The 27,869-nt window shown below is 46.1% G+C and overlaps 1 protein-coding gene across 1 annotated transcript; it reads right to left on the reverse strand.

Moving 5' to 3' along the window:
• Positions 1 to 337: 337 nt before the first annotated feature.
• Positions 338 to 27,787, reverse strand: LBP (lipopolysaccharide binding protein). Its single transcript, XM_057703208.1, has 15 exons — positions 27,632 to 27,787; positions 24,734 to 24,848; positions 23,493 to 23,621; positions 19,876 to 20,031; positions 19,206 to 19,269; positions 14,892 to 14,955; positions 12,102 to 12,193; positions 11,031 to 11,207; positions 9,625 to 9,684; positions 7,439 to 7,606; positions 5,409 to 5,476; positions 4,457 to 4,499; positions 3,759 to 3,822; positions 2,870 to 2,946; positions 338 to 720 (listed from the first exon to the last, which is right to left on the reverse strand). The coding sequence occupies exons 1-15, from the start codon at positions 27,753 to 27,755 to the stop codon at positions 676 to 678; spliced, it is 1,446 nt and encodes a 481-aa protein (XP_057559191.1). The 5' UTR covers positions 27,756 to 27,787; the 3' UTR covers positions 338 to 675.
• Positions 27,788 to 27,869: the final 82 nt, after the last annotated feature.

The raw sequence follows: 27,869 nt of genomic DNA on the forward strand, positions 1-27,869 counted from the left end.
GGCTGAGCTTTTGCTCAGTGAGACACTTTGGCTCTTGTGTCTGCAGCAGGCAGGGAGGGAGGGAGAATGTATTGAAATGAGCCCGTGAACTGCCCGTGAACTGAGATGGACAAGCGCCTCCGAGAGCCAGCATCAGTGCGAGGTCCAGGGCTGAAGAGGGCATGGAATCCTGTGGTCTCCCACTGAGCTTCCTGCAGCAGCGGTGCTGAGAAACGGGAGTGTGGTCAGGGTTCAGCCTTGGAGGCCACAGATGGAGCTGGCCATCCAAAGACCCCTTGGGCAACAGAGGGCTGGCAGTAGGGAGGTTCAGCTAAAGCACCAGATGGGTCATGCACTGAGCCATTCAATAAATATTTATTGAGGACCTACTAAGTGCCAGCACTCTGCTAGGCACAGGGATCAAATGGTGACTCTAAAAGATGGTAACTGTTCTTAAAGATAGTACAGGCCAGGTGGGGAGGACGGTCTGTCCTGGTGGGAAAATGGAGTCCAGAGTCAGAGAGGGCATGGGCGCATGGGCTGAAAAGGAAGAGTGTGGGGGCAGAAGTCAGGCCCCCAGTGCTGATAACAGAAATGGTCTTCATCCTCCTAGAATCTCCAGGAATATGCTGCACATCTGGAAATGCACTTTGGCAATCCAGCTGTGGCCTCCAAGCTCTGTCTTTCACCCTGTCCTCAAACTCTCAGGTACCGGATGTTGGTGCCCAAGAACAGGAAGTCCTAGGAGAGACAAGACAGGATGGAATGGTAAAAGCATCCTCTACCCCCAAAAGATGCATCTCTGATTTAAAGGGAGGCCCACGTCTGGGGAAGCACAAGCTCCGCCAGAAACCAGGTCAGTACATAAATCGAGCATGTGCCTCTGTCCCCACGGTCTTCATGAAGCACAGCTTTTGCCAGCTACCTTCTCTAAGGTGGCAATTTATCTGTCACTTCCTAAGCTGCTGCTTCCTGGCAGACCTCATAAATGTCCTTTGTGTCACCTAAATTCTCTCTCCTTGGTGAACAACACAAAATTGTGAGCTGCTGGGGCTTGCTCTCCTACCTCCTCATAAGTTTCCAACACCAAAGGGGCGGGAGTTCTGAACTCAAAGCAAAATCTAGTTCTTTCCCATAGCGACCCATCCCCTGCCTTTGGGGGTCAAACACATGGGCAGAATTGACCTCAAAATTCTAATGAATATGATAATGTATACAGTTGACCATTGAACAACTGGGGGGCTTAGGGGCGTCGATGCTCCGTGGATGGAAAATCCACATAAAATTTATAGTCAGCCCTCCGTATCCGCTGTTCCTCGCATTTGTAGTTCCACATCCGCAGATTCATCCAAACGCGCAGATGGTGTACCATAGTATTGTATTTATCATTGAAAAAAATCTGCGTATACATGGACCTGGGGCCATTCAAACCTGTGTTGTTCGAGGGTCAATCTAACAAATCTTCTAATGACTTCCATTGTGCCAAACTGAGCTAGAGAATCTTCATAACAGCCCAGTGAGGTTTGGGCTACACCCCACTTTATAGAGGAGAATACTGAGGCCAGCTGCATGAATTGTCACTCAGTCCCTGCTCTGAGGAGCGATCTGTCTCATTCCTTGTAAACTCTCAACAGTAGTTGGATGTTGAGTATCTCTGGATGCAAAAGGGCTTTGGATATTTGTTGTTTCAAATGTCTCAGTTGATTTCTGTTTAAACATTCCTGATCACGCTGCTGCCTGTCATTCTCTTTAGCAGCTGTTATTTGCTGGATGTTGACCACATACCAGGCACAAAGCAGCATCTCCTTTAATGCTCACAGGCCTGCCAGTCATCCCACCTTACAGATGTTGTTCTAGAAAGATAACCTGAACCGCGGGGCACAGAGAGCACATAAAATGCTTGGTCAGAAGAGTGGAGAGTCTAGAGAAGAATCAGACATATTCCTTGGTATTCAAATAGTTAAGTAAATTATGGTCCCTTGCATGGTTGGGACAGAATTTAACATTGGTGGGGGAGGGGAGACTAGATTGCAACAAAAAGAAAAGGAAGAAAACAGGTCTGAGTGCTAGCAATGCAACTATCCAAAGCAAACAATCTCAAAAAATGCTTACAGGAAACAAAAGGCTGGAAGGAAGGACACCAAAAGTCAAGCTGTGGGTGTGGTAGGGCAATGCGTCTATGAGGGACACCACTCCAAACATGTATCTATTAATACAACAAAGCTCTTCCGCTTAAGAAATTAGAAGAAATTTAATTTAACTTAATTTAATTTATTTCCTTATTTTGATCTCATCACGTGGCTTGTGGGATCTCAGTGCCCAGACCAGGGACTGAATCCAGGCCCTCAGCAGTGAAAGTGCCAAGTCCCAACCACTGGGCCACCAGGGAATTCCCAAGAAATTAGAAGAAATTTTAAAATCTTATAAATGGCTTTCAGAACCTGACCTGTTGCCCTGGCTAGAATTGCTGTATTTTTATTTTTTTTTTATTTTTTATTTTTTTTATCATGAGCTGCATTTATTGTAACACGCTGACCCATCAGGGACCTCAGGACACTGTCCAGCCTGCGTCTGGGAGCCACAATGCTGTATTTTTAAAACGAGCCAGTCTTGAGTTTCTCCCAGGTCACCCATGGTTGGGGGGTGGAGGGTGGGAAAGTTGTGACACAGGTTGCGTCAAATCCCTCCTGCCCCCATGGAGGTGCCACTTCTAAAGGACCTGTGGACGGCTTCGTGGCATCTAGCTGACCCCGAACCATCCACCCCCATCCAGGTTTTCCCAGCTGCGGAGTTGGGCTGGGTCCCCCTCTCTGAGTTATAGCTGGCAAACCAGGAAAGCTAACCAAACCCCACCTCCCCAAATCCTCAGAACCCAGCTGAACCCACTGACCTTGTAGATCTGGAGAACAGGGTCGTAGAGCTGAATATGCTTTAGCAGAGGGAGGGGGAAGCCTTCTGCCATCTTCTCTGGAGGTTGAGGCAGAACATTGAGAGAGATTTGTTAATAAATAATCGCAGAGAAAATTTTACACCAAAAAAGTTCCTCTCTGCAAACTTCATACACAGTACATTCCCATTTAAATATCACCAAAGATTGGAATTATTATTCCCATGTTACAGATGAGGAAACTGAGGCACAGAGTGGCCAAGTAACTTGTCCTAGGTCACACAGCTAGAAAGTGGAAGAACTGGGATTTGATGCCAGGCAGGCTGGCAGAGGAGCCTGAGCTCTCACCATGGTGCTCTGTGGAGACAGTGGCAAGGATGGGGCAGTGTCCCCTCGTGACAAGAATCCAGTGGGCATTTGCTCCCTGCCCCCCACGTGCATACTGGTTTCTATTGCAGCCAAATGAAGCAGGTCTCGTGGAAAGAAGGGTTAGGTCTTTAAGCTTTATTTTGTGACTAGGGAGATGGCAACTAACTGGGGAATGTGAATTTAGAGGTGGGCTGCCTGGTGCCCTGTATATTAACTTGGTTCTCATTCTTACACTTGACACTTCAGGGTGTATGTGGGCACTTCTGTGAGCCCCTGTTTCTCTCTTAGGAGGAAGTTTACTGTGTTCCCAAAACTGCCCCTGTCCCCAACCCCCCTTTTAGAGCCTTGGAAGGAGGTGAGGCCAACTTCAACACCCCCATTTCACAGGCAGACACTGAAGCTCAGAGAAGAGAAGTGGCTCGCCCAAGGCCACACAGCCTCCAGGAGAGCCCTGGTTCCAGCTTTCTTTCCCCCAAAGAGCAGTGTCCACTCTTGACCTGGAAAAATCCACAGTGATTCTTACCATTGACCTTGGGGTAGAGGGTGTTGAGAAGGTAGTAATTGAGCAGCACCTCCAACAGCTTCACCTGGTGGAAAACAGGAGAGGCACACCATAAGCACACGTACCATGTTGCCCACCAACAAAACCTCCACAGAACAACCCCTGGGGGTGGCATGGTTCTGTATGTGCTGACATGGCAAAAGGCTAGAAAAAAAGCAAATTTCAGGTAGCTACTTATATCATGCTACTACTTTATAAGATAAAACTATTTTGAGATGCACATTTGTATGTGTACAAAGGGATAGAAAGTTTTGGAAGACTATCTTTCCTCCAGGAAGAACATCAAGGTTTGGCTTAGCCTTATCTTTAGTACTTAATTTTTCTTTGTACAGTGAAAATGTTTTCCCAAGTTACTTATACAATAAAAAAAGATTTTTAAGTCAAAACAAAAATTATGAAACCCAACTTTTAACTCTCACTACTTCCCAGATATAGGGCTCAGAGCATTACAACTACATCTGATTCAATCTTCACGATAACTCTTTGAAGTTAATATTAATGTCCCCAAGAAAACTGAGGCCCACAGAATGAAAGTGACTTGCTAGAAATTGGGCAGCAGGGTCTGAATTTGAATCCTGCTTCTATTATAGGTGCTTAGTAAATACTCTAAATTAATTATTACCCTAATCATTTCATAAATAAAAACAATAATAACTTACATTGAAGACTCCAACTTTAGATTCTTTCAGTTCCACTTGAATCCTATAACAAATCAGAGAAGATTCAGAGATGTGGCATTATGTTCAAGGGAAACCTAAGCAATGTGGGGGTTCTCAGAAAGGAGGAGACCCTGTAACAGGGAAGAGCTAAATTGGACCCCATGTTTCTTTGACTTTATCCTTTGCTTTTCATTGCTTAAATCATACACAATGGCCTGCCTCAGGGAACCCTGCCCACGTGTGAAATTCACACATTCCTTCCCCAAGGCTAGTCATTCCAGGAGATGTTTTGCAGGACTGATAACACTTTTTACTTTACTTCCTGCTTTTCCCTCCCTGATTCTATAAAAGAAACTGGCATCCAGACTCCGATAAGATGGTTTTTAGGAGACACTAGTCTGTCATCTTCTCGGTCTGCCGGCTTTCCAAATAAAGTATTCCTTGCCTCAACACCTCGTCTCCAATTCATTGGCCTGTTGTGGGTCGTGGGGCGAGCAGAGCAACCTTGGACTCCTTAATAACACCAGCTTGAGAAGGCAGAGGGCCAAGGGCGTGGTAGAAGTAAGAGTGAAAAAGATGATTGAGGAACCAAAAACAACGATATGACCTTACTGGGAAGACTTGCAAAGGGAAGTGTGTAGCGTAAAAGAACTCAATCTCTATAATTTCAGGAAGTCAATATTGCTGATGTTTAAAATTCATAGATTAAGAAAAATCAGTATTAGTAAATTCTTTAGAAATTTGGAAGTAATGGGGGTTTGGTAGAAAGGAAATTTATGGAGGCAGGACCAGTGGGGCAAAAGAATTGGGCCAACTGAGGTAAAATGTAAGTTTCCTTCCCCTAACATTGACGGGGGATCAGGTTATATCCCACCTCTAGCTACAAGGAATCAGCTGCGGTGTGGGATGGAGCCCAGTTGAGTGCCCCCTTGTGGGCAGGAGGCTAACTTACTTTCCTGGCTTCAGGAATCCAGTGATCTTGCTGGTGTTGAAGGTCAATGTGGCAGACACATTAGTAGCCTGGAAATTGCAGTAGAAAGAAACAGGTCTAAACGAAGGAGGTTGTCATGTACAGGATGGATAACTATCAGAACTGGCTGTCTCCTTGAAACAAACATCTCACTGAGTAAAAGCAGGAACTTGCCCAATAGATTGTAGACTCCCAGGGAGCTCATTGCAGGTGCTCAATAAACATTTGAAGTCGAACATTTTTACTTGAAATTGCTGACTGTGATAACAGTTAAAGTTTGAACAGACTACCAAGAGAAGGTATAAAGGCCTATCCCTGGAGATCTCTAAAGGGATCAAGTAACCCAGCAGGACCCTACGGGGCCTACCCCCATATCCTTGGCTTTATCTGAAGTAGCTAGATAATAGTATTTGATGCAAATTTCATGAGTTGTATTGCAGATGTGAAAACCCCCCACCACATGGAAGATGTTAACCACTTGAGGACCATGAGCACATAGCCCCAGGCCTGCTGGAGCCTAAGGACTGATAATGTTAACCTCTGTGACACCACCCTTTCCCTCATCATCAGCCAATCACAGAATTGTACATGATCTGATCACGTACCCTGCGACCCCCACCCCATCTGGCTTTTAAAAACACTTTGCCGAAACCCTTCAGGGAGCTCAAGGCTTCTTAGGGCATAAAGCCAACTCGTCTCCTTGCATGGCTCTGCAATAAACCTATCTCTGCTCCAAACTCCGATGTTTCAGTTTACTTGGCCTCACTGTGGGTCAGGCACACGAACTTGCATTAACAATCATTTCCAGCTATCTCAGGGCCAATATTCAGCACTCGTCAATAATAATAGTAATAATAATAGATTATGTTTTAATTTAAAGTATGTTGGCAACAACAATTTTGATAACAACAATATCAAATTGCAAATATAACATCTGGGAGCAATTACTCTTCTAGAAATTTGTCTTATTGAGTTTCAAACCTGCAACAAGAGAGGAAAGTTCTCCATCCAGGAAGCAGGACCCCCAATAAACTCAAAATCCCTTCTCTGTTTGACAGGGTCCATTGAGAAAGGAGAGACCACTCTCAATATTTAACTCAGAGGGAATTTAATACAGGGGATTGGTTATACAAGTGGTGTAATTGCTGAGAAGCCAAAAAGGAGCTGGAGAGGCAACTCAGAGATTAGCAGAGGCAGGAAGCTGCTTCCACCCCAGGACTAGAGGAACAGAGGGAGGAATTGGGATTCTGGGAGCTACGATGGAGGAGACACAGTCAGTGCCTGAGGCTCTGTCCAAGACAAAGAGAGAGGAAGAAGTACTCTGGCTTCTTCCTTCCTCCCACCCTCCATGCTCCTGACAGTGTCATCCATTGGCTGGAAGTCAGTGCAAGGAAACCTGGGAAATGTAGTCTTCAGGGGTCTGATATAGATACAGAACAGAGCAAACAGGTCAAAGACACCTTATGCCTTCTTCCCCACAATAGCCTAGACTCACTTAGTGGGACAAACATACATTAAGCAAATAAACCTGCAGACAGCTACATAAGTATCTTTATAATAAATCCTATGAGGAAAAATAATAGAGTGCCACAAGAGAAAAATGACAAGGGGCCTAAGGTAGATCAGGGCTAAAGGCAATCAAGAAAGGCCTATCTGGGACTTCCCTGGTGGTCCAGTGGTTAAGACTCCACACTCCCAATGCAGGGGGCTCAGGTTCAATTCCTGGTCAGGGAACTAGATTCCACATGCCGCAACTAAAGATCCCTCATGCCACAACTAAAAAGATCCTGCACTCAGCAACAAAGATCCCATGTGCCACAACTAAGACGTGGTCTAGCCAAAGAAATAAATGAATGAATGAATAGAAGAATCCACTCACATTAAAAAGAAAAGTCCTATCTGAGGAAATAATACTTAAGTTGAGATCTATCTTAAGCAATTAGCCAGGCGGTGAGTGGGGGGAAAAGCATACAGGAAAAGGGAACAACATTTGCAAAGGCTTTGAACCTTACCACACCAAGCCGGAAGACAGGCTCCTTGACGGAGTTGGGCAGGAGCACAAAGGCCTCAATCTCCATCTGGGCAGCTGAGGACAGATTCCCAGGGCTGAAGTTCAGGAACGGGGCAGAGACTATGGTTCCTTGGAGCTCCAAGTTCGTGTCGGGGTACAGTCTGGCTAGCTGAGGGCAGAATGAAGAGATTACGTCCAGAGAAGGAAAGCTGCAGGTTTTGCTGGGAGAACCTTGAGAGAGTCAGATCAAGATGAGGACACTTCTAGGTTGGTTTAATTTCCACGAAATGTCCAGTGCCTTTTTCTCTTGAATGTATAACTGGACATCCTTCCATGTCAGACGTATGGCGTCTGCATTGTTTATCTCAAGGCTGCACTGTATTCCACTGTGCATGGGCACTGCAGCTGATCTAACATTATTGGGCATCAAGTTGTCTCCAAGGTTTTGCCATTTTAAAGACCTCTCCCCTGTGTACCCTTGGCTATTATTTTGGGGGATACGTTCCTTGACACGGAATTGCTGAGTCCAAGGGTAGGGATGTTTTCAAAGCTTCTGCCAGGTATTGCCAAACTGTCCTCCAGAAACGTTGGGCTGAATTTTTCACTCCACACCCCTCTCTGGGCAATGGGTGGGAGCTATTGTTTCCCTATACACCCATCACACTTGGGTATCTGCACCTGCGAAGACCAGATACCAGTGTTTTTGAAATACAACAAACCTAGATCCCACCATTTCAAAAGTGCTGGCAATTTTCTGTTTATTTAGAATTTAATTTGTGGTCAAGACTGTTCCTTTTGGGGGCGGGGGGGGGAAGTTGGTGGAGGAACAACAGTCCCATGAGCCTTTGGGTTATGCAAATATAAAATCTACATTCTATTGTAAAAGGGAGGTATTTAGAAAGTTGAGAAGGTAAACCACTTTACTAAGAAGGTGAGCTGAACTGTTTCTGTGTCATGTTGATTATGATGTGAGCAGGAAGGCGGAGGGAGAGTTTTCTCCTCTTTCTGGACAAAAGGGATGTTGGAGCCAGGATGTGGCCAAGGTCCCTCCAAAGCTAGCACCAACAATATGGCAGCAGGTTGGGCTGTTGTGCTGCTCTAGGGAGAGAAAGGGGCTGCCATGGGGGCGCCTTATGGAAGGATGTGACCCAGGTACTGTAGTATTTGAAGTTTAACAATTTTCCCACCGTTATAATTCCTCTCAGCCATCACTGAGCCTTCTGCAAGGAACTTTAAACACTACCGCCTGTCTGAGCTGTTGTCTTGGGGGAACTCAGAAGGTAGGGGAGAGGGGAGAGGACAGGGGGACTTCTGTGGGATTAAACGAGATGTTGCACGTGAAGTGCTTAGTCCAGCTATGACAGAACTGCAGGATTATTCACTGCCATACTGATGTAGCAAAAGACTGGAAACAAGTACGTGTCCTTCCATGGGACACTGATTACCCAAACTATGGTCAATCCATAATACAATGGCAGACCAGATTCCCAAGAAAACAAGAGTAGGAAGCTTTTTATCTACCTACATGGAATCATCTCCTGGTACAATACAGGAAAAAGTAAGGTACAAAATGGTGTGTAAAATAAACCTCCATTTGTGTAAACAGTGGAGGAAAGACATACAACCTTTGTTTGTATATACATAGAATATCTCCTGAAGGATGTGTACAATCTGATAATATTGATAGACTCAAGGTATGAACTGGATGTTTAGGGGACAAGAGTGGATGGGACTTTCCACTCCATAACCTTTTATGTCTTTTGAATCTTGAACCATGAGAATTTATTATCCATTCAAAAAATAATTTTTTAAAGCACCAAGAACAGTGCCTGGCCCCTGGTATGCCCTCTGTAATTGCTTGGTGTTATTAATTAGGGTACATTTTGTAGGACATGTCGGCATTCCTTGGGATTGTCAGAGATCATCAATAAAAGACTAGGCAGCCTGTGGTCCCATGAGATCATCAATAAAAGACTAGGCAGCCTGTGGTCCCAGGGCTCAGGCCTCTATTATCTGGGCTTTGAAGGGAAGGGGGCCCCCAAACCTGCAGCACCCTGGCCTTCACTGGGGGCCCCGCTGCTGGCCTTCTGACTCTTGGTCAAGCTGAGAGGAGTGCGGAGGTTTTACAGAAGACTGCTGAAGGCTTGGGGGCTCCGCCTGCACCCTGAGGGCTGAGGGAAGCCTTACCCTGGGGATGAAGGCGCGGAAGGACTTGGTGGTCAGTCGGATGTTAGAAGTAGGTGGAACCTGCAGCAAAGGAACACAGAGAAGTTTTAGGTGCTCTGGCCAGAGCTGATGGTCTGAAGAGAGATGAGGAAGTTGTGGGGATATTCAATAACATAGCTTCTTGACTGCTCAGGGTTACCATGGCAACAATGAGATGCCTGTTCTGCATTCACCATGAGCACATGAGTCCCTGGGTCCTGGCTGCTCTCCTTGAGCCATAGGTGACATACAGCAGAGGATCCACACAGGTGAGATCTGCAGTCACGCAGACCTAGGTTTGACTCTTGGCTTTGTTACTATGTAATCTCAGGTGAGTCCCTTTACCTCTCTGAGCCTCAACTTCCTCACCTATAAAATGGAGATAATTATAGTCCCCACTTATTGGGTCATTGTGAGGGCTAAGTGAAACGGTGGGTATAAAGCAGCTAGCCCAAGGCCTAGCACATAGTGAGTGCTCAATAAAACACAGCTACTATGATCCCATCCACTGAAAGAAAGGATTATACCACAGGTGGAAAGTGTGACTCAAACATGATAATAGAAGTAAAAGGCCTGGATGTGGGTGAGTCAAAGACAAATGTCACTCCATCCATCATCACTGGCCCCCAATTTATTACCAGGGTAAGCTGGACCATCCAGTTTGGACTGCATTGTGTTTCCCCCACCATCCTGACATTGTTCATGAGGCCTCAGCTTTTACAAACAGCTACAAGAAACCGCCATCTAAACCCCAGAAATATTAAAGAAACTGAGAGAAATATTAATGATGTGATCCACCATAAAATTTAGTAAGTTTTATACAAAGCCACATTTGAGACAGTTGTTTTAGACCTTAGTGCTAGGATGACTTTTTCTCTCCTTTTCACTGTGAATCACTAAATCATGTACCCTATCCAAGTTGGCTAAAGGAAGCTCCCACACAGATTCATGATTTTAAAAGAAATCATAACTGTGCTTTACTTTTAACTTGATCTTTATTTCCTATTCTATGCAACTTTATGCATTTATTAGTGTATCTATTATCCTGTCTCATTCACTAAAATATTTTTTTAAACCTCCACAGACCATCAGGATGAAAGAAAATATGAATTAGAGTAGCAGATCTAGTCTGGAGGAAAAAGTAAAACACAGACAAGCAAACCACAAAGTCTTCCACAATTGTTCTAAGGGAGAAAGAACTTTGACTGTGAGCTTCCTGACAGCCAAAGTGAAAAGGGAAATTGTGCTAACTTATATTTTTCCTGCTCTTGATCTTTCTTCTTAGTCATAATTTACTATTTCACTGATGTAAATGGGTGGAAAGGAAAGAAGGAAGGAAGACTAGGTGACAATGTCATTTGTGAGAGCTATTGTGCTATGATTCTCACCATGTCATCTGTGAAGGAAAAGTTCAGGTATCCCACTTTGTGATAAACTAGGCTGGCAGTGTTGAAGGCATAATTAGAGATGGCAAAGTAGACCATTCGGCTGTGTTCCTCAGGAAGGTTCATGACAGGGGCCAGGAAAGCAACTGGGGAGCGATGATCACGGCTAAAAATTTCACCCTGGAGAGAGAGAGAGAATCCATTTGAACTTTCCTAAGTCTATCGCAGGGCTGGACATCTGAGCTGGGTAGTTGCCTGTAGAGCCTGATGACGGAACAAGGGCTGGAGGCACTGCCTGAAACACCACCGTTAAAGATGTTTTCCTTGGAATCTAAAAAAGGGGGTACAAGTGAACTTATTTACAAAACAGAAGTAGAGTCATAGATGTAGAAAACAAACTTATGGGTACCAGGGTATAAGGGGGGGAGGGATAAATTGGGAGATTGGGACTGACATATACACACCACTGTATATAAAATAGACAACTAATAAGAACCTGCTCTACAGCACAGGGAACTCTACTGAGTACTCTATAATGACCTATATGGGAAAAGAATCTTAAAAAAAAAAAAGAGGATATATGTAAATGTATAACTGATTCACTTTGCTGTACACCTGAAACTAACACAACATGGTAAATCAACTATACTCCAATAAAAATTAAAAAAAAAAAAGATGTTTTCCTTTGGTTCAAAGTGTGTATCCAGAATCCCTTAATGAAACGCTCACCAGAAGCTTTGGTCTATTAACCTATAGGATCTCCTGGCTGGCTCCTGTACTCCACTGAGGGCCAGCTCTGATTGACTTCACCTGCATGGTGGGAAAGGTGAAGGAGGGGAGGAAAAGGGAAGGAAAGTTTCAAGGCCTAAGTGATGTAAGACACCATGGGCAGATCCTGGCTCTGGGAACACTCCCCACCACTCCATATTGCCCTGACCTTGACACAGTGGGAACCACGGGGGAGATGAGGACAGATCTGAAGCCAGGGGAACAGGAGGGCCCAAGAAAGAGCTCACCCTGAGGGAATGCCACACTGGGGCTGGATCCACCCAAGCCCCTGTCCCAGAACCTTACCTTAAGCATCACGTCCAGCATTTCTGCTGTTGCCCGAGGGGCCTCCATTAAACTGTAATCAATGCCAGCGAAATTGTCAATCTCTGTTGTGACTGTGAACAGGGGGAGGGGTAGAATTAGGAGGCTGACAAGAGAGAGGGGGTGAGAGCTCTGGTTGACCCACACTCCCTGTGACTTTCTTCAGAGCCCCCGCCCCTCCACCTTAAGACCCTCCACCCAGCCCGGTGCTGGGGCAAAGAGCTCCTTCTCCAAGAAAAAGATGATGTGGGTTCTTCTGTTCCACTGGTGATTTAGCCATGGAGGGGGCTGGTATGCTTAGCCTGGAGCCTGAGCAATTTCCAGAGTGTCACATACACAGACACACACACAGACAAGCAGGCGCAGGCACACACACACACACACACACCCACCCAGAGGGCAGGAGGAGCTCAGGTCTGGCAGCTCCTCCACACCTAGAGCTTCATGCCAAGGAAGCCACACAATAAGGAAAATTCTTCAGGGCTTCCCTGGTGGCTCAGTGGTTAAGAATCTGTCTGCCAATGCAGGGGACACAGGTTCGAGCCCTGGTCCGGGAAGATCCCATATGCTGCAGAGCAACTAAGCCCATGTGCTACAACTATTGAGCCTGCACTCTAGAGCCCATGAGCCACAACTACTGAGCCATGTGCCACAACTACCGAAGCCTGCGTGCCTAGAGCCCATGCTGCGCGACAAGAAAAGCCACCCCAGTGAGAAGTGCATGCACCACAATGAAGAGTAGCCCCTGCTCTCCACAACTAGAGAAAGCCCACGTGCAGCAATGAAGACCCAATGCAGCCAATAATAAATAAATAAATAAAATAAATAAATAAAAAGAAAATTTTCTAACTGAAGCTATTGCTCCCCAAGTTTACAACGAGACCTCGATCTTCAGGGAAATCAGCCTCCTACCAATATGAATCAAATAACCAAGAAGGTTGGGCCATGTTCAAAGGCCCAGAGACTCCTCTCCAAGGCCCTAGGGGGATGGGAGTTCTCTGTTCCACGAACTAGGGTGTCTGTGCCCACTTGGGTCTCTGCTGAGGGGAATGTCAACAGGTGAGGGTTGGGGCTCTGGGGACCAAGGCATCAGAGAGCACCTCTGACAATTTCCCAGGGCCTGTCTCTGCCAACTTTACATGTGTTGTCTAGATCTAGGGCCTCCACTTGTAGAGGACTGTTCTACAGGTACACTTGCATGTGCAGGCAAAGAGGTGGTGTGAGGTGCTCCCTGCCCACTGTTGATGGTAGCAAAGGATGGCAACAAACCTACCTGTCCAGCAGCTGGGGACTTATTAAATAAATGGAGACACATCCGTAAGATAGGACCCTACGCAGCTATTAAAATGAGGTCTAGGCGAAGTGAGAGAGTAGCACAGACATATATATACTACCAACTGTAAAATAGATAGTCAGTGGGAAGTTGTTGTATAACAAAGGGAGTCCAACTCGAGGATGGAAGATGCCTTAGAGGACTGGGGCAGGGAGGGTGAGGGGGACTCGAGGGAAGGGGAGTCAAGGAAGGGAGGGAATACGGGGATATGTGTATAAAAACCGATGATTGAACTTGGTGTACCCCCCAAAAAAATAATAAATAAATAAAAATAAATAAATAAATAAATAAAAGTCAAGAGACTTAAAAAAAAAAAAAAAAATGAGGTCTAGGGACTTCCCTAGCTGTCCAGTAGTTAGGACTCTGTGCTTCCACTGCAGGGGGCACAGGTTCAATCCCTAGTCGGGGAACTAAGATCCCACAAGCCGCATGGCATGGCCAAAAAAAAAAAAAAAAAAGAGGTCTATTATAACCACTTTGGAAAACTGTTTGGTGGGAACTGGTAAGGCTGAACCCCTGTGCACCACAGGAACCTGTAATTTCTCTCCTGGGTATATACCCAAATGAGTATAAGCTAGAATATGTCATATGAGCTAGAATATTCACAGCAGCACTACCCACAACGGTCTAAAACTGAAACTACCCAAACGGCCTTCAACAGCACAATAGATAAATAAATGGAGAGACGTGGACACAGCAGATTACACGGCAGGAGAATGAACAAACTCACGATATGCAACAATATGTGTTGACCTCCTATTTTAAAGCTGAACAGAGAAAGCCTCCTGCTCTTGGTAAAAGACTCTAATCACTATATGGTTCCATTGATGCGTGAAGTACAACACTGATCTTTGTTGGGAGAAGTTGGGAGAGTGGTCACCCTTGAGGGGCAGGTTGTGTCAGAGGAGACCCAAGGGGACTCTGTAAGGCCAGTCGTGTTCTGTATATTGATCTGGAAGCTGGTACGTGTGTGTGCTGGGTTTATGAAAAATTTAAAAAAAAAAACTCTTCACATATGATTTGAGCACTTTTTTCTCTGTATTAACTTCCACAAAAAAGTTTTAAAAAATGAGATCCATTTACATGTGCTGATGTAAAAAGTTCTCCAAGGTATACAAGTTAAAGAAGAACAATGTCTCTATTATAGACTAAGAGATATATTCAAAATAATGCATATTCATATATATTCATGAACAAAAGGAATACATATGTGAATATATAATTACCTGCTTATGCATGTGTATATTTATGTGTGTACATTCAAAGAGCTTATACATCCAAAACAGAGGTTACCTATTGGAAAAAAATTTGGGGAGAAAAGGGGATTTTAAATTTTCCTTTCAATACTTCTATCCCACGTAAGGTTTTGGAAGGTACATATACACACTTATAAACATTAGTGAAAACCGAGTATCCCAGGGATGGGTGGGGTGTCCTACCTGGCAGAGTTTGGAGATAAGGCTGTAGGTCAGAGGTTACCGAGTCCTGGATGATTTCGCAGATCTGAAAAATACGGGAAGAGAAAGCCTGAGTGAGTTCCCTGGCTTTGGTCTGGCCCTGTGCTAATTGCTTGAGTCCCATTATTTCACATATTTGCTAACTGATCATTGATTCTACAAAAATGTGCCAGGTACTGAGAAAATAGAAATGATCAAAAACATGTCGACCCCCACGTGGACCCCCATAGGGTCCAACTGGACCTGTCAAAGTCCAGCCCAGGACTGAAAATCAGAGCTAGGTAGTCACTTACGCAGCCACAGGAGGCGACAAGGCTGGAGGCACTGCCTGAAACTCCGTCACGGAAGACCTTTTCCTTTGGGAGGCCCTGGTCTCCCAGGGTCTAGAGTTGAAATAGCAGAACTAGGCAGTAGGTAGCAGTAGCCGCACAAATAAGTGTATACTAAATGCAGATATTTAAATGTCATCACTTAACAGGTTGGCTGGATTGATCAACAGTCCCCGTGTCCCCTGCTGCCCGTGGAAGACAACCCTCCCATGCAGCAGGCTGTCACACTCAGTGAGCACTCAGAATTTGTTGCCCAAGTGAGTTGCGGGCTTCTCAAGAAAAGGAAATGCGTGTTCTCAAACCTGTTTGCTTTCCTTGCTATTGCAATCACTCAAATTATCTTTTTTTTCTTTAAGTTCATTTTTATTGGAGTATAGTTGCTTTATAATGTTCTGTTAGTTTCTACTCAACTGTAAAAAGAATCAGCTATACATATACACATAGCCCCTCTTTTTTGGATTTCCTTCCCATTTAGGTCACCACAGAGAATTAAGTAGAGTTCCCTGTGCTATACAGTAGGTTCTCATTAGTTGTCTATTTTATACTTACTACCAATAGTGTGTATGTGTCAATCCCGATCTCCCAATTCCTCCCACCTCACTCCCCCTTTCCCCCTTGGTATCCATACATTTGTTCTCTACATCTGTGTCCGTTTCTGCTTTGCAAATAAGATCATCTATACCATTTTTTTAGACTTCACATATATGCGTTAATATGTGATATTTGTTTTTCTCTTTCTGACTTACTTCCCTCTGTATGACACGCTCTAGGTCCATCCATGTCTGTACAAATGACCCAATTTCATTTCAAATTATTTCTTATGTAAACCCATGAAATACGACTGAGAAAAGAGTTGTTTCTATGAAAACCCGTGCTTTCTTCCTTTTTTTTTTTTTTTTTTTTGGCTGTGCCCCGTGACTTGAGGGATCTTAGTTCCCCACAACGAGGGATCAAACCCATACGCTTGACAGTGAAAGCACAGAGTTCTAACCACTGGACCGCCAGGGAAGTCCCCAAAACCTATGGTAAGTGCTTTGGAAAGGTGAGTTGCTTAAAGAAAATGCAGGTACATTGGTGTGGACCAGAAAAGCTTACAGGGAAAACAATCATAAAAATCTAGAAGGATTCTGCATTGGGATTGCTTTGCAAATGTCTTTAGATTCTCATTATGGTTAAAGAAATCTGAGCTGGACTTTGTAACAGGTGCATGTTGAAGGACAGTGCGATGCCAACCAAGAGACTGCTTACGAAGAACAGTTCTGGGCCTTTGTCAAATGAATTTACATTTATTGTATCTTCAAACATTTGGATTCATGTGTAAATATTTTCTTTGTTCAGGTGCATGAGTGAGTCCTCACTCTAAACAGCTTTTTTTGAATAACCAGCTACCACCTACAATGCAAACGAATCACAGATACAGTGGAAGAGAGGGGCCCCTGGGGAGGTGGGGGGTCTAAGAGCATGGATGGGGCCCTGGCCTAGTGAGGGGGTCACCGAAGTCTCCCTTGAAGAGGTGACATTTTAAGGGCAAGCTAAAGGGTGTGCAGGCATAAACCAGGCACAGGGTTGTAGGGAAGGACTAGGCTGGCAGCTGGGCAGACAAGGGGTGAAATCTTCACCTCCCTTTGCAGCTGGCCCAGTGTCTGGGAGAGGAGTTTGGAAGTGGGGAGCTTCCAGGAATAAAGCAAAGAGGTGGTGAGGAACCTTCACCGTTGGTTTCAAGGGAGTCAGGGAACTCTGTCAACCTCCCCCAAACTATTCCTTTCTAGCTTTTCCTTCAGACGATGACCCATCAAACCACCCCAAAGGGCCAGAGCATGGATGCCCCACCCCCGAGGGGACCTGAATGGTGGGGGAGGGGAGGCCTTCAGGTGCCTAGGCTTCAGACCACAGTAGGGTCTCCCAGAGAGGCAGGTTGCGGCAGTGGTTAAGGGTGTAGTAGGTAAGTCTGAAAGCCTGGGTTCGAATCCTGCTGAGTCTCCACTGGCTGTGTGACCCTTGCAGAATCTCTCTCTGCTTTGGGGTCCTCACCTCAGGATACAGTAACAAGGCCAAGCGTTTCCCAGGCTGTTTGGAGCAGGTGGGGTGGTGAGGTTATGAGATGATGCGTGTGTATGGCCCAGAGAGCGAGCACTCAGCTAGGACTCATTATTTTTAGCCCTGCTGGGCAGATACCACATCCCTCCCTGAGTGGGGAATCCCAATGGTCCTGCCTCAAGCTCTTAGTTGTCTTGGGAGAAGATTTCTGAAGCCCTATAAGGATCAGGGGTCAGGGGAGATCTCTAACTTTCCCAAGACACCAGCCCTTGTAAGGCCTTTGGTACAAGCTGCTCCAAGCTCCAGGAAGTTCAAATCCTGACCTAGCCTCTTGTCAACAAGGTAACCACTGAACAAGTTACTCCACACTTAGAGCCTCCTCCATCAAATGTGGGAAATGACATCTTTTTCAAAAGCTGTGGTTAAGATTCAATGGGATTTGGGCTTCCCTGGTAGCACAGTGGTTAAGAATCCGCCTGCCAATGCAGGGGACATGGATTTGAACCCTGGTCCGGGAAGGTCCCACTTGCTGTGGAGCAACTAAGCGTGTGTGCCACGACTATTGAGCCCACGTGCCAGAACTACTGAAGCCCGTGCGCCTAGAGCCCGTGCGCCATAAGAAGAGAAGCCACCGCAATGAGAAGTCCTCACACTGCAACAAAGAGTAGCCCAGCAACTAGAGAAAGCCCACGGGCAGCAACGAAGGCAACGAAGACCCAACACAGCCAAAAATAAAATAAATAAACAAATTAATTAAAAAAGAAAAGGATTCACTGGCATTGCCCATGTGAGGTGCTTAGGACGTTATTTTTGGCCAAACCACAGGCTCAACAAATAGCCACATTATTATTATAAATAAGAAGAGTTGTACTATGATACATTGTTTATCACATTAATTATATTAATTAATCAAAATATAACAGTTATCAGGGTAACTTATTACCCTGATAGTTACTATATTATAACTAATTGGAATATGTTGCTATTGTTGTATAATATTGTTATTTAATAATTACATCTTCACCAACAGGGGAGTATAAATCCAAGCCACTGAAGAATATTATGTCCCACTCAGAAAGGCACGGTAACAAGGTGCTTGAGAAGGAGGCTGGCATATTTCCCAAGCTCACCTAGACCTCAGGACCCCAGAACAAGACAAGGAACAGAATGCAGCTTGCTACATCCATTCTGTGGAGTCTGTATGCTATTCTTGCTTCAGCCACCAGGCGGCACTCAAAGCTAAACGAGACATTGAACCAAGAGAGGTGTGTGCTTGTGTTTTTTCCTCTGTTACTTTCTCTTTCCCAAGCACAGTCATTGCTGCAGACACAGCTCCAGGTATATGATACCTCAGAAATGGGATTTGGGGGTAAAGTGAGTGAGTGGGAGAACTGAAAGTTAACATGAAACCTCTTTGTTTTAGGCAGAGATTCCAAAATTCACATAATTTTTTTAATAGGAAAAACTGACACTCTGTTGCTGTTTCTGCATACCAAGCAGGTGCTCATGAGTTCGCCCAGGTAGGAACCTGAACTCCCACCTGGTCCACACACTCCCAAAGTTTCCTGCTTGGTCTCTGCAGACACCTGAGTGTGGATTTCCTTTTTGGCCTTTGTGGACTGCAGGGCCGGGGCTGGCAGTGAGCAAGGCCAAGCGGAGGGCGGGACAGGGGCCTTCGTTTAGCCCCTGCTGTTTTACCCTTGGCCAAGCATCAAACCATTTTCTGTCTAACTGGATAGACTCTGAGCCCAGAGACCTACATTTTGCCCCCAGCTTTGCTGCACACCAGCTCCATGACCTTGATTTGTCCTCTCTGGGCCTTGAGCCCAAGTATGCCTGGGCCAGCCCCTAGGGCTGTGTAAGGCTAGAGGTCATTGAGGACTTGCACCCAGCCCTTAGTGGCTCGACGATGCCACTTGGACATTCTTACCTTGCTCTCCAGTGCTCTTCGGAACCTGGACTCTATCTGATTGTGGAAGAGATTCAGCAGCCACCTGGGGAGAGAAGCGCTGCGGATGGTCACTGTGTGCCACTGAATGCAGGGACAGCGGGGCAGCAGGGACAGCCAGGCCAGTCCCCAAGGGAGCCCTCCCTACCCCATCCTCGTCCCCTGCTATGTCCCAGAATCCTGGATGGGATGAGTATGCAGAGCCCCAGTTCCCAGCCCACTCACTAATTCAGTGCATCTGGCATCCTAGCCCCCAGCTGTGCCCCAGAGTCAGTAGATTTGGGGCAGGGGCTGGAGAATCCATGTTTTTCTAATCAAGGAAACTGAGACTCGAAGAGACTTGCTCAAGGGTTTGTATATTTTCCACCAACTTTCCTTTGGCCAAAAGCCTTTGTGTTTCTTCAGTAGCCAAATTGTACTTGCCTGATGGTGGTGAAGTTTGTTTTTTGGTGGAAACGGTGCACCAATACTGCGAGCTTAAATCTGCTTCTGTTAATTTCAGCAGGTCCCCAAAGAATTACCTCCAAGTGCACATGATGTGCCCATGCATTATGCCTGGACCGTCATGCTTATCAGAGGCCAGGCCTTGGGCTGGATGGGCCTCTGGCTGCAGCCAGGGGTCAAGCCAGTCAGTGTCCTAATGGTGACATACCCCAAATCTCCTGACATGTGCACCTCTACGTCTCGGATGTGGCTGCTGCAGCTGGAGACAGAGACCTTGGGTCTCCCAGAGGGCTCGCTGCCCAAGAGAAGATTGACTGAAATGGTGATGCCCTTGACCTTCACATCAAAGGAGCCGTCTAGTTTCCTAGAGGAGATAAGAGAAGTGGTAAATGATTCCTAGACTAGAGTTGGCCACCATTTGGAGGGAAAATATAAATCTCAATTCTTACCCCCAAATAAGTGAAGCTGGAGTAAAAATTTAGTTATAAAAAGTATTACAAATATTTATTACAAAGCAAAGATTTATTACAAATAAGACCATAAAAGATCAAGAAGAAAGTATGGGTCCATTTATTTATGGTCAGGGATGGACAAAAGACTTCCTAGGTTAGATGTAAGTCTCAGAAGCCGTAGAGGAAATGATGGATAAACTGGCCAGCATTAAAAATTAAAACTTTAGGACTTCCCTGGTGGCATAGTGGTTAAAAATCCACCTGCCAATGCAGGGCACACAGGTTCGATCCCTGGTCTGGGAAGATCCCACATGCTGCAGAGTAGCTAAGCCCATGCGCCACAACTACTGAGCCTGCGAGCCACAGCTACTGAAGCCCACATGCCTAGAGCCCATGCTCTGCAACAAGAGAAGCCACCACACTGAGAAGCCTGAGCACCACAACAAAGAGTGGCCCTTGCTCGCCACAACTAGAGAAAGCCCACACATAGCAACGAAGACCCAACACAGCCAAAAATGAAATTATAAATAAATAAATATTTTAAAAAACACATAAAACACCAAAGCAGGCTTTAGATCCCACCCATGGAGATGCTGCTGACACTTTAAAAAAAAAAATCAGAACTTTAGTGAACAACAACAAAAAATGCCACGGGCAAAATAAAAAAAAAAAATTGCATCTTGAGCCAGCCAAACAGCTGATTTCCTTAACGTGTGTGCTAATATATGAGTTAATTTCCTTAACACACAAAGAACAAGCCTATACAAAGAAATAAGGAAAGGACAAAAGGAAAAAAAAGAGATCGAAGATATGAACAGGAAGTTCAATTGCAAATAAGCATGAGATGTTATTAAAAATGAAAATAACAGTGATGCCAGTTTTCACCTATCAGATTGATAAAAAGTTTAGACGTTTTCATACCCAGTGCTTGTGAAGATATGGGAAAACCAAACACTGGTTGGGAAAGCACATCTAGAACACAAATTGGTGAGCTCTATCCTGATTTTAACCACTTCTCTTTGGGCCAGGAATCTTCTAGGTCTTTACTCTGTGGCTCGTCCTGTCAAGACATTATGTGTGGGACAGCTCACTGAAGCGTCACAGGTAAAAGCAAGAAATGAGGAAACAATCTTAAATGTCAGCTAGTTGGGATGTGTTCAATAAGTTGTGGGCATCTATGCTATGCAGCCTTTGAAAAGAATGAGGCCAAATGTGGTCTAGTTCTACAGTGAAATATTACCCGTCCGTGTAAAGGAGTAAAGCAGTGATACATGCTGTAGTGTGGATGAACCTCGAAAATATTCTGCTACATGACAAAAGCCAGAAACAGAATGTCACGTACTGTATGATTTCATTTATGTGAAATGTCTCAGATTGGCAAATCCATAGAGACAGAGGCGGGTTGGTGATGGTCCAGGACTGGGGGAGGGGGAAATGGGGAGTTAGTGCTTAATAGGTATGGAGCATCTTTTAGGGTGATGGAAATTTTGTGGGACTAGGTAGAGGTGGTGGTCTCACAACATTATAAATGTACTAGGTACCACTGAGTTGTATACTTTGAAAGGGTTAATTTCAGATTATGTGAATTTCACCTCAATAAACATATTACATTAAGAAAAGTTTAAAAAAAGAACGAGGTAGGTATTCATATACTCATCTAAAGAGATTTGAAGAATATGGCCTGATTCCTGTCATGGAAATTGAAATATAGGTGACCTATATATACTGAGCATCTTTCTAAAGTAGTGTCCAACAGAAATATAATGTGACCTACATGGGTAATTTAAAATTTTCTAGTAGCCACATTTAAAAAGAGCAAAAAGAAAATGGTGAGAATAATTTTAATAGTATATGATTATCATTTCAATATGTGATCAATGCAAAGATTATTAATGAGATTTCTTATGTTCTTTTTTGTACTAAATCTTCAAATCTGGTGTTTCACACTTACAATAGATCTCCATTTGTTCCAACCACTTTTCATGTACACAGTAAGGACATGTGACCAGCGGCTACTACATTGGACAGGGCAGGTCTACAGTGTCAGTATGGCCAGGTCACCCATATTTGTCCTCCTCTTATGGGCGGAACTGTGTCCCCCCAAATTCATGTGTTGAAGGCCCCTCAGTATCCAGGATGTGACCGTATTTGAGACAGAGCCTTTGAAGATATGATTCAGTTAAAATGAGGCCATTAGGGTGGGCTAGAGTCCAGTCTGTCCTTCTAAGAAGAGGAGATTAGGACACACAGAGAAACACCAGGGGTGCAGGCTCACGGAGTGATGGCCATGTGAGGACATGGTGAAAGAGCAGCCGTCTGCAAGCCCAGGAGAGACACCTCAGAAGAAACTAAACCCAGACTTCCCTGGTGGTGCAGCAATTAAGAATCCGCCTGCCAATGCAGGGGACACAGGTTTGATCCCTCGTCTGGGAAAATTCCATGTGCCTCGAAACAACTAAGCCCGTGCGCCACAACAACTGAACCTGCCCTCAGAGCCCATGAGACACAACTACTGAGCCCATATGCTGCAAATATTGAAGCCCGCAAGCCTAGAGCCCGTGCTCCGCAACAAGAGAAGCCACTGCATTGAGAAACCCATGCACCGTAACGAAGGGTAGCCCCTGCTCGCCACAGCTAGAGAAAGCCCGTGCACAGCAACCAAGACCCAACACAGCCAATAAATAAATAAATAAAGTTTAAATTTAAAAAAAAAGAAAGAAAGAAACTAAACTTGCCCACATCTTGATTTTGGACCTCCAGCCTCCAGAGTGTGAGAAAATAAATTTCTGTTGTTTGAACCCCCCAGTTTGTGACATTTCGTTATGGCAGCCCAAGGAGACTAACCCACCTTCCATCCAAGGACCTCAGAGGTCAGAGGACAGTTCAAAGTGCCTGAGAGTTCATGCCCCTGGGAGCCACCCTTGACCAATGGCAAAAAGGAGGTTGGGGTAACTCAGAAGTGTGCTCTGCCTATACTGTCCCCACAGGTCCCCCCGAGGGTTGAGCCCCATTGGCTGCCAAGCCGACTTCCTTCTTCCCCGCCTCACTTCCGCACACCCCTTGGCTATTCCCTTAGGTCACTCCCCAGATAAAGTACCTGCACTTGAATTCTTGCCTTGGGGCCTGCTATAGGGGAGGTGAACCAAGAAGACACACTATTGTCTTGTTTAGCTCAACCGCAGCCCCATCAAGGAAGTGTGAGAGGAAAGAGACTCATCCAAGTGCCAGAACTTGAACCCTGGCCTTCCTCTCAGCTTGGGCTCCTTCTGTCCACATGTGGCCTTTTGATGAGCTAGGAATACCTTGGACCCAAGAAGGATGGAATGAAAGCCAAGGCCAAGGTTCTGAGTGCCTGGGAGCGGAGTCAACTTACAGTATCCGCTTGCGCACCTTCCACTTGCCCTTGACCCTGATGGAGGAGTCGGAGATGGAGAAATGCAGGCCGTGGCTGGGGAGGGGCTTCAGAGAAGAGCCGAGCAGCTCACAGCTGTGGATGTCCAGGCTGCGGAGAGAGACCCAGAGAAGCGGCATCAGCCCCGAGGCGGAGGCAGAGGCAGGTCCAGCCTCAGCCGGGGTCTTGCTCTCACCCCCACCCCATGGTACCTGCTTCAGACAGGCGTCTGGCTCCCCCCACTTACCTGCTGTATGCCCTGCATTGACCAGGCAGCCACGCCAAGTACTTTACCTGCATTATGTCAGTTTGTCTCACAGAGGGGGTCAGCACTGTTCAGGTTCCCTTTTTACAGAGGGGGAAATAGAACCTCTTGGAAGGGGTGCCTTTGCCCAAAGTTGCGCAGCCAGGATCAGAGCCCACAAATCTCATGACCCTGGCTGGGATCTCAAGCAGGGCACATAGATGCACCCCGTGCTCCCTTTCCTCCACACACCCTGGTGGGGCAGTCAGGTCCAGGGAAGGCCGAGGGCGGCCTCAAGAAGAGACACAAAAGGCCTGGGAGAAGCAAACCAAGACGACACATATTGTGGAGCCGTCAGTGGGAAAAGAATGGTCGAGTTCCATTTTCTTTGCCTGGTACATAGTAGGTGTTCAATAGATGTTTACTGATGGACTGAATTAAAGAAGGACAGAATGAAGCCATCAATGGTGAGCAGAGAGGGGGGTGATGAGCTGTGGCCTCAGTTGCCCCCACTCCATTGTCCATCCTTCAAAACACGTTTTATGCCTTTTTTTTTAAAGACTCAGCTCAAATGCCACCAACTCCAGGAAGCCTTTATTGACTCCTCCAGATAGGCCAACCTCAGCTCTAAGAGTTGGGCTACAACTTGTACACTGAAAATTTAAGGTTTATTTTAAAAAATGTTTAAGGTCTATCTTCCCTTCCAGGCTACATCCAGTGGCCAGGCCAGAGCCTGGGTTATCACTCCAAAGAGGTAGCGGGTTATCCCCATTTTACAGATAAGGAAACTGAGGCTCAGGTCACACAGCTAGTGGGTCTTCATTAATATTTGTTGTATGAATGAATGAAGGGGCCCAGGTTCTTCTCAGAAGTTCCCTCTGAACTCTGCGAGGAACCATCCCACCGTGCGCCCCAGAGAGGTCCCGAGCCACATCTGGACCCCCAGCCCCACCCCTGCCCAGCCACCTCAGAGCCCCACCTGTGGAATTCATAGTCCACACTGCCAAAGCGTTTGATCCTGACATCCCCGCTGAAGTCGGGCAGTGTGACTTCGTGCAGTTTACTCTGCAGAGTCACCAGCTCCTCTCGGGCCACTGTGGATAGGAAAAAGCTGGGAGTCAGCCCAGTCGGCCTGCCTCCCTCCCTCTAAACCCTTCAGTGGCTCCCACCTGCCCTGGGGAAAGAGGCCAGATTCCTGATTAGGATTAATTACAGTTGCAGGTTACTGAGCCTCTCTGGAGCACCAAGCAGCAAGAGAAACACTCAGGAGCATCACTGCATTTCAGGTGAGGGAGTTCTGTTGTATGAGGAAACAGAATGTCTTTGTCAGCAGCGCCAAGAGGGAGGAGTGCTGTGTGCTTGGTGCCTGGCCCTCTTCCCTGTCCTTCATGGCGTCTAGGCTGTGTAGAAGAGACTGTCAGGATTTTAGGGCTAGGATCCTGGCGTTGGCATCATTCTAGGTGGGTGACCTTGAACAAGTCCTTGACCTTGGAGTTCTCTGTCTGTCCAATAGCAATGATAATAATATAATAATATTTTGCTCACTGGGGTGGCAAGAGGATTAAAAACAGTCATTGCAGAGCAAAAAAGGGAGCTGACAGGATAAAAACACCCTCGCTTGGTACCTGACACATCAGGCACTGAGTAAAAGCCGGGTTTATGTTCTTAAAAATATGGAAAGGACCAAAATGTCCAACTCTGAGGACTGGTTACATTTACACAGTGGAAAGGAACGAAAGGCAACATTTGCCTGATCTAGGGTTTCAATATAAACAGCATTTACAAGACCTTCTGTTTATTCTGTGGTATGAGACCCAGGATTCTGCCCTCAAGGAGGGCATGTGTACACAGATGAGCAGTGGTCTCCCCCACTCTACCTCATGCCACTTTGCAGTCCTCCTTCGAGCAAATGCACAAGCTGGTCTCTCTGCCAGAATTCTATGCCTCATCCCTGGCTAACTCCCACTTATCTTTTCTACCTCACCTCCTCCAAGAAGCCTTCCTTGATTCCCTTCTCTCTGTCCCCAGCCAATCCGGGCTTCCGATACATCTACCTGAGGGAACGTTATTACCCCCATTGAACAGATAAGGCAATTGAGGCTCCGTAAATGTGAGGAGCAACCATCCATCAAGTACTGTGGGGAGCGGAATATAAATATCCCAGGTCCCTTATCCCTTGGACAGATTATTTCTGAGGCCTCGTTTTAGCATCTTAAAAAATAATAATACAAATGAATCTATACACAAAACAGAAACAGACATAGAAAACAAACATGGTTATGGAAGGTGGGGGAGGGGAGGGACAAATTAGGAGTATGGGATTAACAGATACAAACTACTATATATAAAATGGAGGGACTACCCTGGTGGTCCAGCAGTTAAGACTCCAAGCTCCCAATGCTGGGGGCCCAGGTTCGATCCCTAGTCAGGGAACTAGATCCTGCATGATGCAATTAACATCCTGTATGCTGCGGCTAAAACATTCCCACATGCCTCAATGAAGATCTCCATGTGCTGCAACTAAGACCTGGCAAGCCAAATAAATAAATAAATATTTAAAAAATAGATAAGCAGTAAGGAGTTACTGTATAGCACAGGGATTTATATTCAATATCTTATAATAACCTATACTGGAATATAATCTCCAAAAAAAAGGCTTGAATTGGTTTGCTGTATACCTGAAACTAACACAATATTATAAACCAACTCTACTCCAATAAAAAATAAAATATAGTCCTGCTTTTGCCCATTCTTTAAGACTGAGGTATAACCCCTGGAGAGGTATAACCTAAAGGGCGCTAACCCTAAAGGTATTGCAAGGTAAGTTTTACCTATTTATACACCCATGTAGCCACCGCCCATTGCAAGGTGCAGGGCATTCCCAGCACCCCTGCAGGCTCCCTGTGCCCCTTCCGGGTGGTAACCACCATTCTGACATCTAGTTTTTTGTTTGTTTATACATTTATTTATTTATTTTATTGGCTGCGTTGGGTCTTCGTTGCTGCACGTGGGCACTCTCTAGTTGCTGCGAGCAGGGGCTACTCTTTGTTGTGGTGGCAGGCTCCTCATTGCGGTGGCTTCTCTTGGTGTGGAGCACAGACTCTAGGTGCGTGGGCTTCAGTAGTTGTGGCTCCTGGGCTCTAGAGCGCAGGCTCAGTAGTTGTGGAGCACGGGCCCAGTTGCTCCGTGGCACGTGGGATCTTCCTGGAGCAGGGATTGAACCCATGGTCCCTGCATTGGCAGGCGGATTCTTAACCCCTGTGCTACCTAGGAAGTCCCATGTCTAGTTTTTTTGTTTGTTTTATATATATATGTTTGTTTTGTTGGTTTTTTTTGTTTGCTTATTTTTGTTCTTTGGGGTTTTTTTTTGGCTGCGCCACGTGATATGTGAGATCTTAGTTCCCTGACCAGGGATCGAACCCATTGCCCCTGCACTGGAAGTGTGGAGTCTTAACCACTGGACTGCCAGGGAAGTCCCTGACATCTAATTTGAAGGCATATGTTTTCAAATTTTAGCAAGAATTTTCCAGCAGAACTGTTGCTGTCATTGGGGCAGTAGCTGGTTTAATGACACGCCTCTCCCATCTCATGGAACCACTCTCCTACAGGGTTTCCCGGAATCACCTCCCAAGTCAACTACTGACACCCAAATCTTTATCTCTGTTGGCTAGTGGGGAACCTGGTTAAGACAAGTAAAGGTGCCCAGGTGGCCCAGAGGTTGGGCGACAAGGCCAGAACCCCAGCCAGGGCTGCCTGACCGGGAAGTCTGTACCATCCCAAGGGAGAGAGTCCCCTCTGTGTCCCTGGTCGTACGTACCCAGAGCAGCCTAGGGCCAAGCGAGTCAGCCCCATCCAGCTGCCAGTTGCAGCTCCTTACCGTACTCCAAGCCCTTGTCAGTGATCCTGGCGACCAGGCCAGGGTTGGCACCCAGGGCCCCAGGGGTGCACGCGAGCAGCATTCCCAGCAGCAGGGAGGGCAGGGCCCCGGCCAAGGTCCCCATCCTGGTTTCCCAGGGGGCTGGGCCAGGTCTGTCGCAGCCTCGGGCTGGGCGCAGCTCCCTTAAGTAACCGAAGCCTGAGGGCTGGGGCGGCTCCTGAGTGGGGCGGGTTCCTGG

Source organism: Hippopotamus amphibius, chromosome 12, assembly GCF_030028045.1.
Source record: "Hippopotamus amphibius kiboko isolate mHipAmp2 chromosome 12, mHipAmp2.hap2, whole genome shotgun sequence".
Lineage (NCBI taxonomy): Eukaryota > Metazoa > Chordata > Mammalia > Artiodactyla > Hippopotamidae > Hippopotamus > Hippopotamus amphibius.

Excerpts from the sequence above, each read along its gene's own strand:
- LBP (XM_057703208.1), bottom strand. The coding sequence starts at position 27,755 with ATGGGGACCTTGGCCGGGGCCCTGCCCTCCCTGCTGCTGGGAATGCTG. Across the intron at positions 24,849-27,631 it reads TGACAAGGGCTTGGAGTACG|TGGCCCGAGAGGAGCTGGTG; the intron begins GTAAGGAGCTGC and ends TCCTATCCACAG. Across the intron at positions 11,208-12,101 it reads TGCTGGACGTGATGCTTAAG|GGTGAAATTTTTAGCCGTGA; the intron begins GTAAGGTTCTGG and ends CTCTCTCTCCAG.